Below are 14838 nucleotides of genomic sequence, written 5' to 3'. Positions count from 1 at the left end.
TGACTTGTGTGGGGCATTTTCACGTTAATAATTCGGGGTGCCCATCCGTCACCTCCAGCCAAACGTTCCACACACATACATTTTCCATACCCTACACTTGTTTGCTACTAAACTGTTAACTACACTACCTTCCGCCGTTTTAATTTCCAAGACGCCCAAAAGTTTTATTTGAAAGTTTTGCTGACCAAACTCCCATATTGCATCACTGCCCAAGGTACAATCGTGAAGATGCAAAACACCATAGCACTTAAAGAATGAAAATGTGTATATTGCATCTGTGTCATATTGACACATTTATTTACATACATTTATATGTATTTACACTTTTAAATAATAGCCTTGCATAGTGCTCAGATATAAATTAACATTTCAGTCACACTTAGGAGTTCATTTGCATTTATTTTCATATTAAACAGTGTAATTACAAACATCTCATTCAATGACATTAACACATGATCAATGTGACGTAAAAATATCACCACTTTTAAAATGGACACGTCTAAACAAAAGCATGATTCCATCTTGATTGGCTTGGATAAGATATGTTCACACAACCAAACCTCGTCACCGCAATGATCAACATTTATATACATCAGTACAGTTATTTTTTTGTTTTTTTGTCAGTTACATTTTGTGTCAAATGTGCAAGTTGAAGCAAACGTCGTCGACAACGCTTGTCCACTCAAAGTCCTTAAATAAACCTTCAAGTTTGGATGAGGAGGTGCACGAACCGCAACTTTAAAAATAAAAAGGTCAGGGGGATGCGGACGAGGGGAGTGGTGTCAGCTACGCAAAACTCCCATCTGAGGTTCTTTGGGTACGACCAAAAAAATAAACACAAATTTGAATGGCGAAAGACAAAATCAAACAAAATAACAAAAGGAATAACAACTAAGAGACAAATCAAGGCAAAGCAGTAATAAAATAATCTCTATGGAATCACAATAAAAAGGAAATCAAATGTACGAAAAATAAAGGCAAGGAAGAGCCGAGTGTCGTGTCGATTGCGGTTCTGCTCCTTCCCCCTCAATTGAGCTCACCCATTTCACACCAGTCAGTAGAAAGTCATTGCACGTTGTTTTTTGATCGCATTATTTTTTCTTTTTCTTTTTTACAAACATCTTCATTGGCTCGTTTAAAAATCTAATTTGGTAGCGCTGCGAACCGACGTGAGCGGTCTTCTTTATTTTCCTCAATTACAAAACTTTAGTGTTTGTCACAAGTGACTTCAAGTGAGTCGACGTCAGCAATTGCAAAGGGTATTATCTAAAAAAATATATATACTTAGTGTTAAGCGACGGCTCAAATGGTCCTACGAGTGCACCGTAGCGTGTAGGCGCGCTTGAGGTGAAAAATAGCAAATATATTGTGCAGTCTGGACGAGCTCGGAGCATCCTACTGCTGTGCCAAAGCTGTCTTGCTAGTGAGGACAAAGTGCATGCTTTTCTTTAAAGCCGCTTGAGCCTTCATCCGTGTTCTCGATATCCACCTTAACCCTAACACATGTCGCTTCTATGTGGCCTTGAAACATACACGTATTCTCCTGCAAAGGGATGTGGTGACTTGTGAACATGAATGCAAAAGCACCAAAAAGCAAGATCACAAATGGAGAATGACCGATGGCAGTGACGATGGAAGAACACTTGAAAGAACCAGGTACAGGTGGATTCCAAGAGAAGATTTCTATTTGGCTCTTGTGCCACATTCTATCCCCCCCAATTTTTTCTTGTACAGTTTTTGGAAGGGGTGGCGGCGCAGTGGAGTTGTGGAAGAAAGCTGGAAGCCACCAGACGCTCATTAGGAGCACCTGCCATGATGTCCCTGGTTCGCCCCCCTCCCCCCCAAGCGGATTTGCACATCCGTGGTGGGCTTGCTCATCGACCGGGTGGGTTCTTGTCTTGACCCCTCCGCTGCGTTCTCCAGGCCCCGCAAAAAAGGTGCAAGTGGTTGTTAGTGTGATGACAACTAGTGGAGTGCCTTGAACTCGAAGGCTAGTCTTTTTCGCCATCCTCACTGCTTCCTAAAAAGGCACAACAAATAAAAAAATCAGTGTGAACAGCATGCAAAGGCACTCTATTCAAGAGGGACAAAAAAGAAAAGCAGAACTGGTCTGCCGTCTCGAGTCTGGTGGATAAAGAATAAGTCGGAATGCATGCAATGTTCGCTACTTTAAGGTGGTACTACACTGGCTTGCTATAATAAAAAGCAAAGTAAGAAAAGAGAAGTACAACCTCCTTGTTCAATGTCAGAATCGGTGAGGTGCGTCAGGGAGAAGCTGGCGATGCTGGCCGGCGAGATGGAGAAGCGCGAGTAGTTGGAGGAGTTTCCCCAGTTGGCAACGGCCGGGGATGAGATGCGAGTTGCCGCTACCGCCAAGCTCTTTGCCGGCGCCGCGTCTTTGTGTGTCTTGGAAGGGAAGGCGGGCGCCGCCGGGAAGTCGTCGTCCCACTCGAAGCCGCCACCTGAAAGAGGAGCAAAAGGCCGCTGAGCGCGCGGAGTGTCGCGCATACGCGCAAACATTTACCTTCTTCGTCCGTGGAGCTCTCAGAGTTGGTGAAGCGGTTCAGGTAGCCGGTGCTTGGCGCCGGGTCACTAAACTGCGGCGTGTGAAAATTGGAGCCCGCTGAGTGGTCGCCCAGCTCCTTGGTTGGGGTGTCCTGAATCACAATGCAGAAGTTAGGACGAGGTCCAAAAGTAGCATTTTGGTTCATCTAAACCCATCCACATTGAAGAACGAAAGAGACGAAGCGGACCTGGTCAAAGAGGTAGACGGTGACATCGTCAAAGAAGGACACAGCTCTCCTGGTGGTCGTCGACGAAACGCCGGTGTTGAAGGTCGCCGGCTTCAACAAGCTCCTCAGGTTCTTGGCACCACTGTCATCCGAGACGATGAGCGGCGCCACGCGTGTGCCTTCGTCCTCGCTGTCCGAGCTGGAGCTGCGCAGCTGGTAGGCGTGAACGTCCTCGTCTGAGTCGTCGCTGTTTTCGTTCTCCTCGTCAGCGTCCATGTCGTCCTCCGGGCCGTCCAGTCGGGCCAGGTAGCGGCCCTCCACTTCGGGCTCTTTCATCTTGTGGGCCTCTCCGGCGTAGGTCCTAGTCAGCTTAGCATGAATGGTGTCCTCCCCTGAAGGGAGCGGACTCATGAGGGAGGACTGCTCCGGCTCGGGAGACTCGGGTAGGTCGCTGAAAAAGTCCGCTCTGTCTCCATTGTGATTGGGCCAGGATTGAGGTTCTGTTTCTTTCCTTTTTGAGTCTACATGAATCTCTGGAGCTCGATCTGGTTCTCTTCTGACATCGCCTTGAGCTTCTGGGGCAGCGGCACCTTCTTTCTCTGGCATTAAAGACTCCACAGGACTTTCCCGAACTGGGACTGGAATGTCTGTCGAGTTCTGCAATGACGTGACTTCAAAAGGGCCTTCCACTTTTGTTTCTTCAGATTTCTTCTCCGGCTCGGATTCATTGTCTGAGAAGTAGGCGGAGTCTCTGTAATTACCACAGATTGGCGCTTCTTCGAGAGGAACGATGTCAAGGCAATCCCCGGCAAGAGCGTCTGGCGAGGCCTCAGGTTCAGAGATGACAATTTCCGGAGGAACCAGATTGGTTGTAGCTCTCGATTCTTCGGGATGGTTTTCCTTTTGAGCTTCGCACCCAGGCGATAGGTCTTTGTCGTTGGGCTGAGAGTTCCACTCGGGAGACTCCAGGTTCTCCGTCTCATAGCCACTGTCAGCTATCTTGTACGGTGGCTGCAACTTGTGCTGGTCTCCGAGCCGGTGAATGTCCAGCGAGTCCAAAGAGTCGGGCGTTTCGGCCGAGTGCTCGCCGGTGGGGAGAGTGGTGGACGTGCTGTCCTCCAACAAGCTGTCCTGGCTGAGCTGATCCAACGAAGGCCCGGAGACCAATAGAGAGGATCTCTCAAGAGGTTGGCCGTTGGCATCCAGAACGAATTCGTCGTGGTCGAACAGATTTGTTTCCATTTCCAAATCTCCATCGTCATTGAGTTCACTCAACAGATCGGCACTCGTCAGATCGTCAACGTGTCCACTGTCGGAAGCCGAGGGTCCGAAAGGCGCTTTCTCGGAAATTTGCCTTTCTACGACTTCTTGAGCACTGCTCTTTGAGATTTTGATGTCAAGCTCAAGGCTGGAGAGATTGGCAGCGGTGCAGGACACCTCTGTTGTGGCACTTTGAGAGAAGACGGGAATCTGATCGTCACTCTGACTCAGGAGGATGTCCAACCTGTCCGAGGTAGAATGGAAATCAGAGTCTTGGCCTCCGTCTGACGGTTGGAGCAGAGTGAGGTCCTCAGTAGAAGAACGGTTACTGTCTGGCAGCCGGTTGCTTATTTCGTCTTCGGAGAAAACAGCAATGGAAGGCACCAGTGTTTCATTTTGTCGCCGAAAAGGATTATGTTCCCCAAAGTTGGTGTGCGACGAGTCCAACATTTCCTGACTTGGGGATGCGCTACTCCATACGAGTCTTGAATCAAAATCTGTTGTCTTTAAGATGCCGGAAGGGTCCAGGTTGTCCCAGGAAGCCATTTTGAAGTTTTCTTCAGGTTCATGGACGTCGCCAGGTGAGAGAAAATTTTGCTGTGGATTGTGTTGAAACATTGTGTCTTCTTTCAAAAGGTTCTGCTCTTTAAGAAATCTGAAGTTCTCTGCTAGTTTGTCACTGTTAAGCAGCCTCATTCTCTCAGCGTTGGCTTCCTCCAGAGTCTGGCGAGTGGCTTCGGAACAATCGCTTAAAAAAGAATCCCGTGCATTCACCTCTTGTCCATGCAAAGGAGTATTTGCACAAAAAGGGTTCCCGCTGCGATCGGGAAGCTCCATAAAATCACGTCTCCAAGATACAGAGTCCTGCTGCGTGGACTCTCCCTCTGTGAAAATGTTGGTGTGGCATGGGCTGTCATTTTCCAGAGATGACCAGATGTGACTGTCTGGTAAATACGAATCCTTGGAGTCGATACTGTGATGGAAGAAGTCGCCCTCCGTGCTCGATTCATCCAAGCGAACATCTTGAAGAACCACAAAGTCTTGCCGGACGGAATCCAAGCCTGTTCTTTGAGCGCCGTCTTGTCCCTCAAGTTGTACGTAACAGCCAGCTGCCCCATTAGCTGGCTTCTGGGCGTGGAACACAGGCAACATTCCAGGCATTCCGGACGGAGCATTCCCACCACCGGCGGTTGCCGATCTGGCGACGGGATTCGGGAAGTGAGCCTGGATGTCTTCCGCGGAAACGGGAAAGAACATGCTGTGGTAGTTGACCGTCTCATCCGAGCTCCGGTGCGCGTGGCCGCCGTCATAGTGGTCCTGCTTGGCCGCCTCCCAAACGTATTCGAAACTCAGACCTTTGCTGGTTTCGGTGACGGTCAGCACCTCATCCATGTCCTGCTGCAGGCCATCGTCAGCAAATTGCTCCAGGATGGGGAAGGAGGAGGGGCCGATGGTCGTCTGTCGCATCGAGACACTCGGCTTGAGAGCGTCCCAGCGCTGCTCAAAGTCTTCTTCGATGTCTCTTTGGCCTTGCATGCGCAGGTAGATGAGCAAACGGTGGACTTCCTCGGCTGTGGCGCGCTTGTCGGGGGAGAGCCAGCAGAACTGCAAAACCTCGTACCTGAAAGTAAAAACAAAAGAATAAAGTTGAAAGCTCTTTTGCATTTGTGAAGAAACAAACAAAGATGAAAAGAATTCACCATCTGTCCGAATAAGGAAGCTCCAGTTGCGGCTTGAAGAGTTTCACTTGTTGCTCCTTGATCACGTGATTGAGAACCTCCCGGTCAGACAGATGAGGATACGGTTGAGCGGCATTCTCAAAAAGCTCCCACAGAGTCACCCCCAAGGACCTAGCAGCAATCAAGGAAAAAAACAAAAGGAGAGAAACCGATTAGCATTTGCTTTTTGTGACGTCATCCACAACATGAATCGCGTTTGGACGGGGCACAGTTGGCACAGAGCAAACAGTCTCCCGTCAAATTGGGAAACCAATCCTTGATTCCAGCTGGCAAACATCCACATGAAACACGATGCTTCACCAAGTCGGCTAAAAGGCGCTGCGTGATTGACATGGCAAGTCCGATAGCAGGTGGCAAACTTAAACCGTTACCTAATGAAGAGCAAAGTCGCTCTTAACAGGGGAGGACATTTTGACTTTCAACGCGTCTTTATTCAGAAGGTCATCCGGTTCTTGAAATTGCGTAATGGAGTTTATGAGCGGCAAACATTTGGCCAAGCGACGGCGCAGCCGGTCGAAACATTCGAGCGACTCGCACGCGGTCGTGCCTTGTTAGCGGCAGACGGCACGGGCGGACTCAACTGGGATTTGCAGCCTCGCGTCACCAATCCCGTTACAAGCAGATGTGAGCGTCTGCTAACAGGCACGTGATGGCCTTGCCGCTATTCAGTCTGCAACTTTGGTTCTGCTCGCCAACTCTGTTACATCAAAGTTCCTGAGGTGAGAGTTTCTTTTCCATACGTACCAAACATTGCTGGATTTGGTATGCTCCAGAGTGATCACACCCCCATGGCGCTCGCCGACCAATTCGGGAGCCAACCAGCGAAGGGGCGCGAATACATCGTCCTCTGTGATGATGTAATCCTCCTGATGACAAAAAAAAGATCAGAGGGCAATCTTACTAACCAGGTTGCATTCGAAATGGGGAGGGGGGGAACAAGTGTGACAACAAAAGCTTTTATTGTTTGGAGTCTGCTAAAGTGATTGATGCTCTGATGCAGGCAGGCGGCAGTGCACGCTCACTTGGACTCACCAAGCGCTCCAGAAATAGCACCAGTGGGTGACCTTATCTTATGAGTATTAAATTCAAAGTGACAGATCAGCAGAATTTGAAGACGGCCGCAGACAGGAGGACCTCGGCGCGCTCCGTTAGCGCGGCTTGGCACCTCGGAAGAGAATTATGCAGTATACGTGCTCACTTTATATGCATAGGGCCCGATTCCGTAGTCTCCGACTTTGACCGTAAGATCCGCTGTCAGGTAGCAGTTCCTCAGAGCTAAGTCACTGGAAAGCAAATATCACATGAGTGAGTTTTACAATTTGTCATCATTGCTGAGTCAGGTGATCAAACTAAACAAAACTCGCTGCCGCCATTGCTGCATTTTATTTGGAACTTTCTTTACTCTCAAAAGATACTGTGGCGAACACGACGTGCTTTTTGTTCCGGAATGTCTGTTTAATTTGCACATTTGCTTTTCAGGCCACAGAGCAGGAGAGGCTTAAAGCTCCGAAGGCTCTGTCAGTGGTGCGCCCTGCAACAAGACCTGCGCAGCTTCTATTCCTGACTGGTGCATAGAGAAGCCGGCCGGACATTCTTTCTTGAGGGCAATGCAGCCCGCGCAAATGGTTATTTGTGTAGTTGCCAGGAGATGGCGCTTGGTGAACGGGCTTCTCCAAATTCAAATTAAATCAGTCAGACATTCACCGTTAGTCGCTTTGCGCTTTACTATTTTCTTTCGCAGAGCTGAAAACAGGGCAGCCGCTCCTGACACAAGCGCTTTGGCGTGACCGTGTCAAAGCCAGCAAAACCTCTGGAAGACAAATGGTGATTTATTTTGAAACCTCTTGTCCGCGCCGGTCTCCAGTTGGCCAGATGCCCGAAAGCGGGAAACGCAGCAGGAAAAGATGGGGGGGAGGGGGGCCTACGACGTGACCCTACAAGGCCAACCATCACGCTCGGATCGCATATCGGCTCGCCTTTGCGCATATTAACGCCACATGGGTGTTCCATGTATACGATTTTAGCACCGTCTTTTGGATGGCCAATCTCAACACTGGCTAAAGTCTTGAGAAGAGTGCACGAGGACGCTAAACGCTCGCCGACGTGTCAACGTTTTCAGGATTGCCGAGCGGAATCACCGGAGATCCTCCGAGTTGTAACTAGGATTGAAAAGACGTCTTCCTAAGCAGGGCTCTCCTTTTACACGCAAAGAGCAGACTCATCATATGCCGCGGACAGCTGACACTGCAGCAACGCCTGGGAGCCGTGTAATCAGAGGCCCGGCAGCTTATTCCGAGCATGCAAATAGAGCTGACGAGCCGGGTGGCCGACGTTTGCCTCAGCCGCACTTTGACGGCAACCCTCCCAACCTATGGGGGGAAAACGAAAATGAAACGCCGCCCCTCCTGGGTGCAAACCTTTTTTGGAAAACGCCTGGGAGTGGGTTAACATGGGGCAGTCCAGCGGTTTAATGTTAAGCTCCTTAACGCAGTCGTATCGGTTACCTTGTGGAGTCACAATCATGAAGCGCTACCAGAATGCTGTAAGCAGAAATTCTGATGTCTGTACAAGCGTAAATATGAAGACTCCAAAGAATATATTATGGAGCTCTACAGATTCATTATTAAAAGGCAAATCCATTGTGGGAAATGTCAAGTTTGGCTTCTTTTGTGGTCGAAATGTTGAAGGATAGAAAGGAAGCGTGCCTCAAGGCTGCGATCAAAAATGTTGTTTGAAATAGAGGCCGCACGGCAAGGTGGGCTGAGGCAGGCACAAAGCAGACTCATCTGGGAAGTGCTACCTGTGCACAAAGTTGTATTTGTGAAGGTGAGTGAGGCCGGCAGCGATTTCGCAGGCCATCCTTTGCAGCTGCAGCATCTCTGCGCTTCTAAACGTCCAGTCCTGCTGAGACAGGTAGCCTCGCAAGTCCCCCTGCAAACACACACAGTTAACACACAAAGCAAAGCCTTCCAAAAATTTAAGCCAGAGAGTTTATACTCCCAGTGAGTTGGACAAGTCACATGGAGACGTTTTCAAAATGGGTTGTAAACGTCGTCTCTTTTGGATCCCCACGCGGGGACATTCCAAGCACGCAAACATTTAGAAAGCAAACGGCCACGACTATCGGCTCACGCATACTTGTAAGTGATATTACTTAAAACGTTGTAAATGGATTGCATGCCTCTTTTATTTTTAACACTCTGTTCAACAGTAAATTAGTTCTGCTATTTATGTAACTGTCAGCCTGCCGTTTGCAAAGTGTACCTTGAATCCTTAAGAAAATAATCTCAATATGATTTGTGCACAACTATACGACCAAAAACAAAAGTACGGATTTTGCTTGGATATGAAAAGTTACAAATGTGTCTTGTAAATCTTTGGGTGGGAAAGGTAGTGTATAAAAAAAAGATTGCAGGAGGAAAAACAAAACAAACATTAACCTGATGTATATGAAGTGAAACCAAACTAAGGGCAGGTGTTAGTACGTGCAGCGGTAGTAGATCCGGACATGCAGTGTGCCAAAACCGCCACAAGGGGCGGTAATTTACGCAATTGCTGTCTTCTCGCGTGCCCTGAACTATTTATTCAGTGAGGTCCGCTGGTTTTAAGGGCTCAACTGTGAGAAAGAAGATAATGCGGTAGCCCCAGCCCGTACAACAAACACACACTAGATAATAAGCGGGTCTTGTGTTGCATTTGTCTTATGCTGCTAAACAGATGGCCCCTCGCCAGAGTTTTTGAAAAGTTGATCCGCGCCAGGCACTCCGCGTACACTACCTTCGTTGAGATCAAAAGATTACGCGAGTCTTTGTGCTTGGACCAGTTCCGGGGGGACTTGGTGTGCACTGACAACTTACAAAGCGCGGCGGCTTGCGAATGTTGCCGGCACCTGTGCCGCTCAATCAGCAACGAGGAATTGATGGCTTTCACTTTCTTTCTTGACTTTGGAAAGATCTATTATGTCTCCCAATCATCCCACCCAAAATAGATCACGAGAAAGAGGAACGCAATCAGCTGCCGTGACGTCGCCTCACCTTGCCGCAATAGAAAGCCGAACTGAAGATTGAGACGGTGGGCCTCGAGTACTAGACGTCAATCAGTAACAGAGAAAAGCAGCGGAATTCGCTGTGCGTGTCGTTGCGGATGGTATTGAAGCTTTCAATCGTGAAAAAACGTTATGGTTACTTACCATTTCACAGTACTCGAAAACAAGCAGGAAAGGAATGGCTTCCACACACTGGCCAAGGCACTGAAGGATGTTTGGGTGCTGCAAGACTCTGGCAGGATGAAAGGATAAGACCGAAGGCAAAGCGTTTGCGTTTAGACTCGCGTGCGTGTGGCGAGAGACAGCAAGTCAGTCTGGCTCGCCCTGGGCAAGCCGTCCGCTCACCTGTAAGGGTCGCCCTGCTGCAGGAAGTCATTCTGCTCGTTGGCATTTGCGTTGGCTTTCAACTCCTTGACAATGACTCTGGTGCCGCCGGTGTCAGTGAAGATTTCGCTCAGGATCGCCTGTCAGTCAACATTCAGCCAGTTGAGAACAGATCCCAACAAGACTTCTGGCTACTCTCAACGGGAAAAAATCTTACCTGGCCAAACCATCCGTTGCCGATCTCCTGAATGTAACTCAGACTATGGCGGGCGATCTGCGAGCCTGCCGAGCCTTCTGAGAATTCCAAAACACAGACAACACGTTTGCCATTTGACATGTCACAAAATGAAATCCAATGCGTGTCGCCGAATAACAGCCCAAGGAGGCCGTGCCTGTTTCCGACCTGCGCTCGGTGCAGGCGGTTGGAGATGCAAGGGTCCAGGCAAGGCCACGGGGGAGACGGCCAACGTATAGACCTCAGCCGACGAGCGCATAGACGGCGTGTCTTCGGCCGGCGGTGTGAAGTCAATCTCGTGGTCAAAGTGGTCTTCAAATTCCTGCGTCGACAAACGTCCAGAATGTCAGCAGCTAAGAATACATAAAGACGACATCAGTCGGCTTAAGCTTCTCACCTTGAAGTCGATCTCCCTTTCCTTGCAGCAGGTCACACAGTTCCCCAGCAGCACCAATAGGGCCGCCAGGGCCGCCAGCGCCAAGGAGACAGACACATAGGATGGGTGGCCCGGGCCGTCATCTACAACAGAGCACAAGGCCAAGTCGGGTGTTCACCACTTGACACGTCCCCGTTATGCCGGATTTCGAAACACACATATGATGGCTGCTCTGTATCCAAAGACAACTGAAAATCAATTTTCCCCGTTGCAACGCCATTAAACCATTCCAGGTGCACAGAAAATAGATGTTTGGGTTATGGGTTTTGAATCCCTTAATTGGCAACAGGCCTTTTTCAAAGTTGCTACATATTTTGTCTGCCTGCCTTCCTTCCGATTCGGTTCGTGTTTTAGTAAGGCGGTCACACAGAGGCGCAATTAACCCACATTGGTGAATTCCTCCCACCGATAGTAACAGCAATACAATGTTGAAGAAAAACTAGCCCTTGCATTGCATTCCAATACGTCCATGTGATTGGGATTTTAAGACGGGGCAAAGGACAGGTCATCGCTGCAATGTCTTAAAAATCATTACAACATGGTATCAACATTTCGTCTTATGATTGAGGACACAACACCAATGATTGACCAGAGATAATAAACTTGGAATGTGTGACGCGGTTATACATTAGCAGCTTCACAACAAAATCTCCACTGAATCTTGGCGAGGGACCATGACAAACCTTCACATCTGATACCTTTTTAATACCAATGACCTAAGATTGAAATGAGTGAGTCATAAGATCTGACCGTGTTGTGCGACACATGTCAACAACCAACTGAACCCTGTATAAAGGTGACTGACCTCTCTGTGCAATGGCACTGAAGCTTCAAAAGAAATTAAAAATGAAATTTGGCTGGTTGGTGCAACAGTATTGATTCTGAAGGCCCTAGGCAGATTAGAGTGGCATGGCAACGCGGAAGCTGAAAGGTTTTAAAATCAGTTATTATCAGATATTTAAATCAGTGCAGCCGGAAAAGGCTACGAGGTTAAAAGGGGAGATTCGTTCTTTTATTTCCCCCCCAGAGTTAGCTCTCGGGGAGGAAATCATTACGAGGTTGTTTAAAAATTTGAAGTGGAAGGGTTAAAGCAACCAGCAATTCCTTCAAAGCTTTACCTGCGCTGTGGTGGGATTGAAGAGGAGCACCTTGAACGGACCAGCATGCCCACAGCAAGATAGCGTAGAGCAGCAGCAAAACATATCCATGACAGCTCCTCATCCTCCACGCTTAGCTCATAAACAAGCTGCTCGATGGTCGCAATTGTCGTCGTCAGCAACGGAGAAGTCGTTTTTCAGTCATTAGTTAACGATGGAACGTTGATGGCGGTGGCACACACAAGCATTCTGTCGCTCTTTAGCCACTTAGCTTCGGCTAGCATGCCAATTGGAACAGTCCTAGCTAGCAAGCACAAACGCGGGTACAAAACGCCCGTTACCGGTGTCCATTCGGACAAAAGGTGCTAACAAGCTCGTTGCCGCGTCATATTTGGTAGGTGCCGCTTGGCGTTACCCAAGAAAACACTAACTGGGCGGAATAAATCAAACCGGACTATAATGAAACTCATCCTTGCCTAAGCGCCATATTCCTTCTCACATAACGTCACGAAATGGGGCGGGTGATGTCACGTGATCGAGGCCTCACCCTAGCCAATCCTGGCTTGGAATACTGTGGCACAACAAACAGCCAATCGGCAACACTTGTTATTTGTCATGGAAACAAAACGCATTTCATGAAGGTTGTGGAAAGTTTAAAACAATGTAGCCAGAGGTGGAAAAAGCACACACCCCCCGTATTTTCTTAAGAAATTTTCAGAAGAAAAAAGAGGCATCTAAAAACTAAAATGTATAGAAATCCTTGTACTTGCAAGATCAAAATCTAACCTTGTTTAATGTTCAACCCTGTTTTTATGTGACCAAACAGAAGTGGGAATACCTGTAGGCCCCCCACCTCTGGCAAAATGTTTGAGGAAAACAAGTTGTGGTCAAGCAAGTGCTGTTTGTTTGCCCATCAGAGGCGCTTTGCCTTTGTTAGTGTTAAGATGACCAGACTTTTATTCCTCAAAGACAACATTTATATTTGTAAATTCTGGTAAACGGGGTCCCTCATCTTTCAAGGCAGCTTTTTTACTTGCGAGAGAATACGACAAAAATATGCATGTCTAAATAGCCAAATCATAGAAACAGAAAAGTCTGATCTGTTGGTGGGGGAGAATCAAGGTCTGAGATAAATCACGGCTCAAAAATTCAAAAGTAGTTGACAAAAAAGAGAAAGGTCTCACCAAACAGAAGTGGGAAAACGTGTAGGCCCCCCCCCCCACCTCTGGCAAAATGTTTGAGGAAGACAAGTTGACGCTTGATTGGATCTTGCAACATTGTTGCAAGGGGAAGGTCAGAATTGTACTCTTCATTATTATGTTTCAGTTACAGTTAATATTGTGAAGAAACAATAATGAAGGCTGAACGGACTTCATAAATCCAAGACATTTATTATATTTTAATTTGACTATAATGGCAGCTGCAATAATTCGACCAAAAGTGAATTATTTACTCTTGCTCTGAGCATTCTCATACGTTTGCAAAAAAAACAATATGAGTAAGAGAATTACCGTTTTTTTCCATGTATAATGCGCCCCCATGTATAATACGCACCCTAAAAATGGCATGTCGATGCTGGAAAAAAGCCTGTACCCTTGTATAATACGCACCCAAATTTTGACTTTTTAACTTTTTTTATTTTTATTAACGTCCCAATGATCGTCACACATGCATCTGGGTGTGGTGAAATTTGTCCTCTGCATTTGACCCATCCCCGTGTGATTTTGATCCATTCCCTGGGGGAGCGGGGAGCAGTGAGCAGCAGCGGCGCCGCGATCGGTAATCATTTGGTGATCTAACCCCCCAATTCCAACCCTCAATGCTGAGTGCTAAGCAGGGAGGCAATGGGTCCCATTTTTATAGTCTTTGGTATGACCCGGCCGGGTTACTTAAGTCCGTAAACGTAAAATTATTAAAAAAAAAAGATCATCTTTGGGAACAACCGGATGTTATTCTGCCGGTCAGTATCACTGCGCATGCAGTAGCAAACTCGATAGCGAAGAAATATGTGAGACTCTCAACGGGATCACCAATATTTGAGTGATGTTCCAGTTATTTATCACAATTAGTTTACCAAGTCTGTGTTTTGAGTTCCTCCAATAAACCCTGGTCCAAGCTGCACTTGGTCGCCCCGCTCCTTTCCACACTCCATCCGTGACAAGATTTTCTTCAAAAATTGTTGTACCACGATTTTGTTAAAAAAAAAAAAAAATTAAAATTAAAAAAATAAATAAAAATTGTACCCATGTATAATGCGCACCCCAGATTTTAGGACAATAAATTACCGTTTTTTTCCATGTATAATGCGCCCCCCATGTATAATACGCACCCTAAAAATGCCATGTTGATGCTGGAAAAAAGCCTGTACCCATGTATAATACGCACCCAAATTTTGACTCCTACTTAAGTCCGTAAACGTAAAATTATTTCAGAAAATAGATCATCTTTGGGAACAACCGGATGTTATTCTGCCGGTCAGTATCACTGGGCATGCGCTAGCAAACTCGATAGCAAAGAAATGTTTCGGATTTGTGTAGGGTACATTGTGACAGCAAACAAGCAGGTGATCGAGGAAGCGTCTGACACGAGAGCATTGTGTTCGTATGGAGCGTGTTTGAAGTGAACAGCAGAGAAGAAAGCTTATCTGTAATGGCGGCCTCCGGATCATATCCAGATAAAAAAAAAAAAAATAAATAAAAAAAATTTTTTTTTGTACCCATGTATAATGCGCACCCCAGATTTTAGGACAATAAATTAGTTAAATTTTGCGCATTATACATGGTAAAAAACGGTAGTTACATTTTGCGCATTATACATGGAAAAAAACGGTATGTGTTCTGGTTAACTGGTGAAGGAGGAGGAGGATCCCTGCTGTGATGAGGTGAGGAAACTCTTTCTCGGGCCCTCTCAGCTGGCTGACGGACACATGGAAGCATCCCTCATTTGTAGCCCTAAAAATAGATGGGACTA

The 14838-nt window shown here is 47.3% G+C and overlaps 1 protein-coding gene and 1 long non-coding RNA gene across 2 annotated transcripts; one reads left to right on the top strand and one right to left on the bottom strand.

The window, feature by feature from the left end:
* Window positions 1-379: 379 nt before the first annotated feature.
* Window positions 380-12396, bottom strand: lmtk2 (lemur tyrosine kinase 2). Its single transcript, XM_061303035.1, has 14 exons — window positions 11890-12396; window positions 10733-10854; window positions 10504-10657; window positions 10318-10394; window positions 10122-10240; window positions 9921-10008; window positions 8532-8662; window positions 6930-7014; window positions 6476-6597; window positions 5693-5842; window positions 2754-5613; window positions 2525-2657; window positions 2232-2462; window positions 380-2020 (listed from the first exon to the last, which is right to left on the bottom strand). The coding sequence occupies exons 1-14, from the start codon at window positions 11990-11992 to the stop codon at window positions 1992-1994; spliced, it is 4404 nt and encodes a 1467-aa protein (XP_061159019.1). The 5' UTR covers window positions 11993-12396; the 3' UTR covers window positions 380-1991.
* Window positions 6056-8380, top strand: LOC133170265 (uncharacterized). Its single transcript, XR_009718540.1, has 2 exons — window positions 6056-6450; window positions 7211-8380. It is a non-coding gene; the product is annotated as an uncharacterized LOC133170265 (long non-coding RNA).
* Window positions 12397-14838: the final 2442 nt, after the last annotated feature.

This window comes from Syngnathus typhle, linkage group LG17 (genome assembly GCF_033458585.1).
Source record: "Syngnathus typhle isolate RoL2023-S1 ecotype Sweden linkage group LG17, RoL_Styp_1.0, whole genome shotgun sequence".
NCBI classification, from domain to species: domain Eukaryota; kingdom Metazoa; phylum Chordata; class Actinopteri; order Syngnathiformes; family Syngnathidae; genus Syngnathus; species Syngnathus typhle.
The sequence above is the reverse complement of the archived record's forward strand: the minus strand, read 5'-3'. Positions and strand labels throughout refer to the sequence as shown.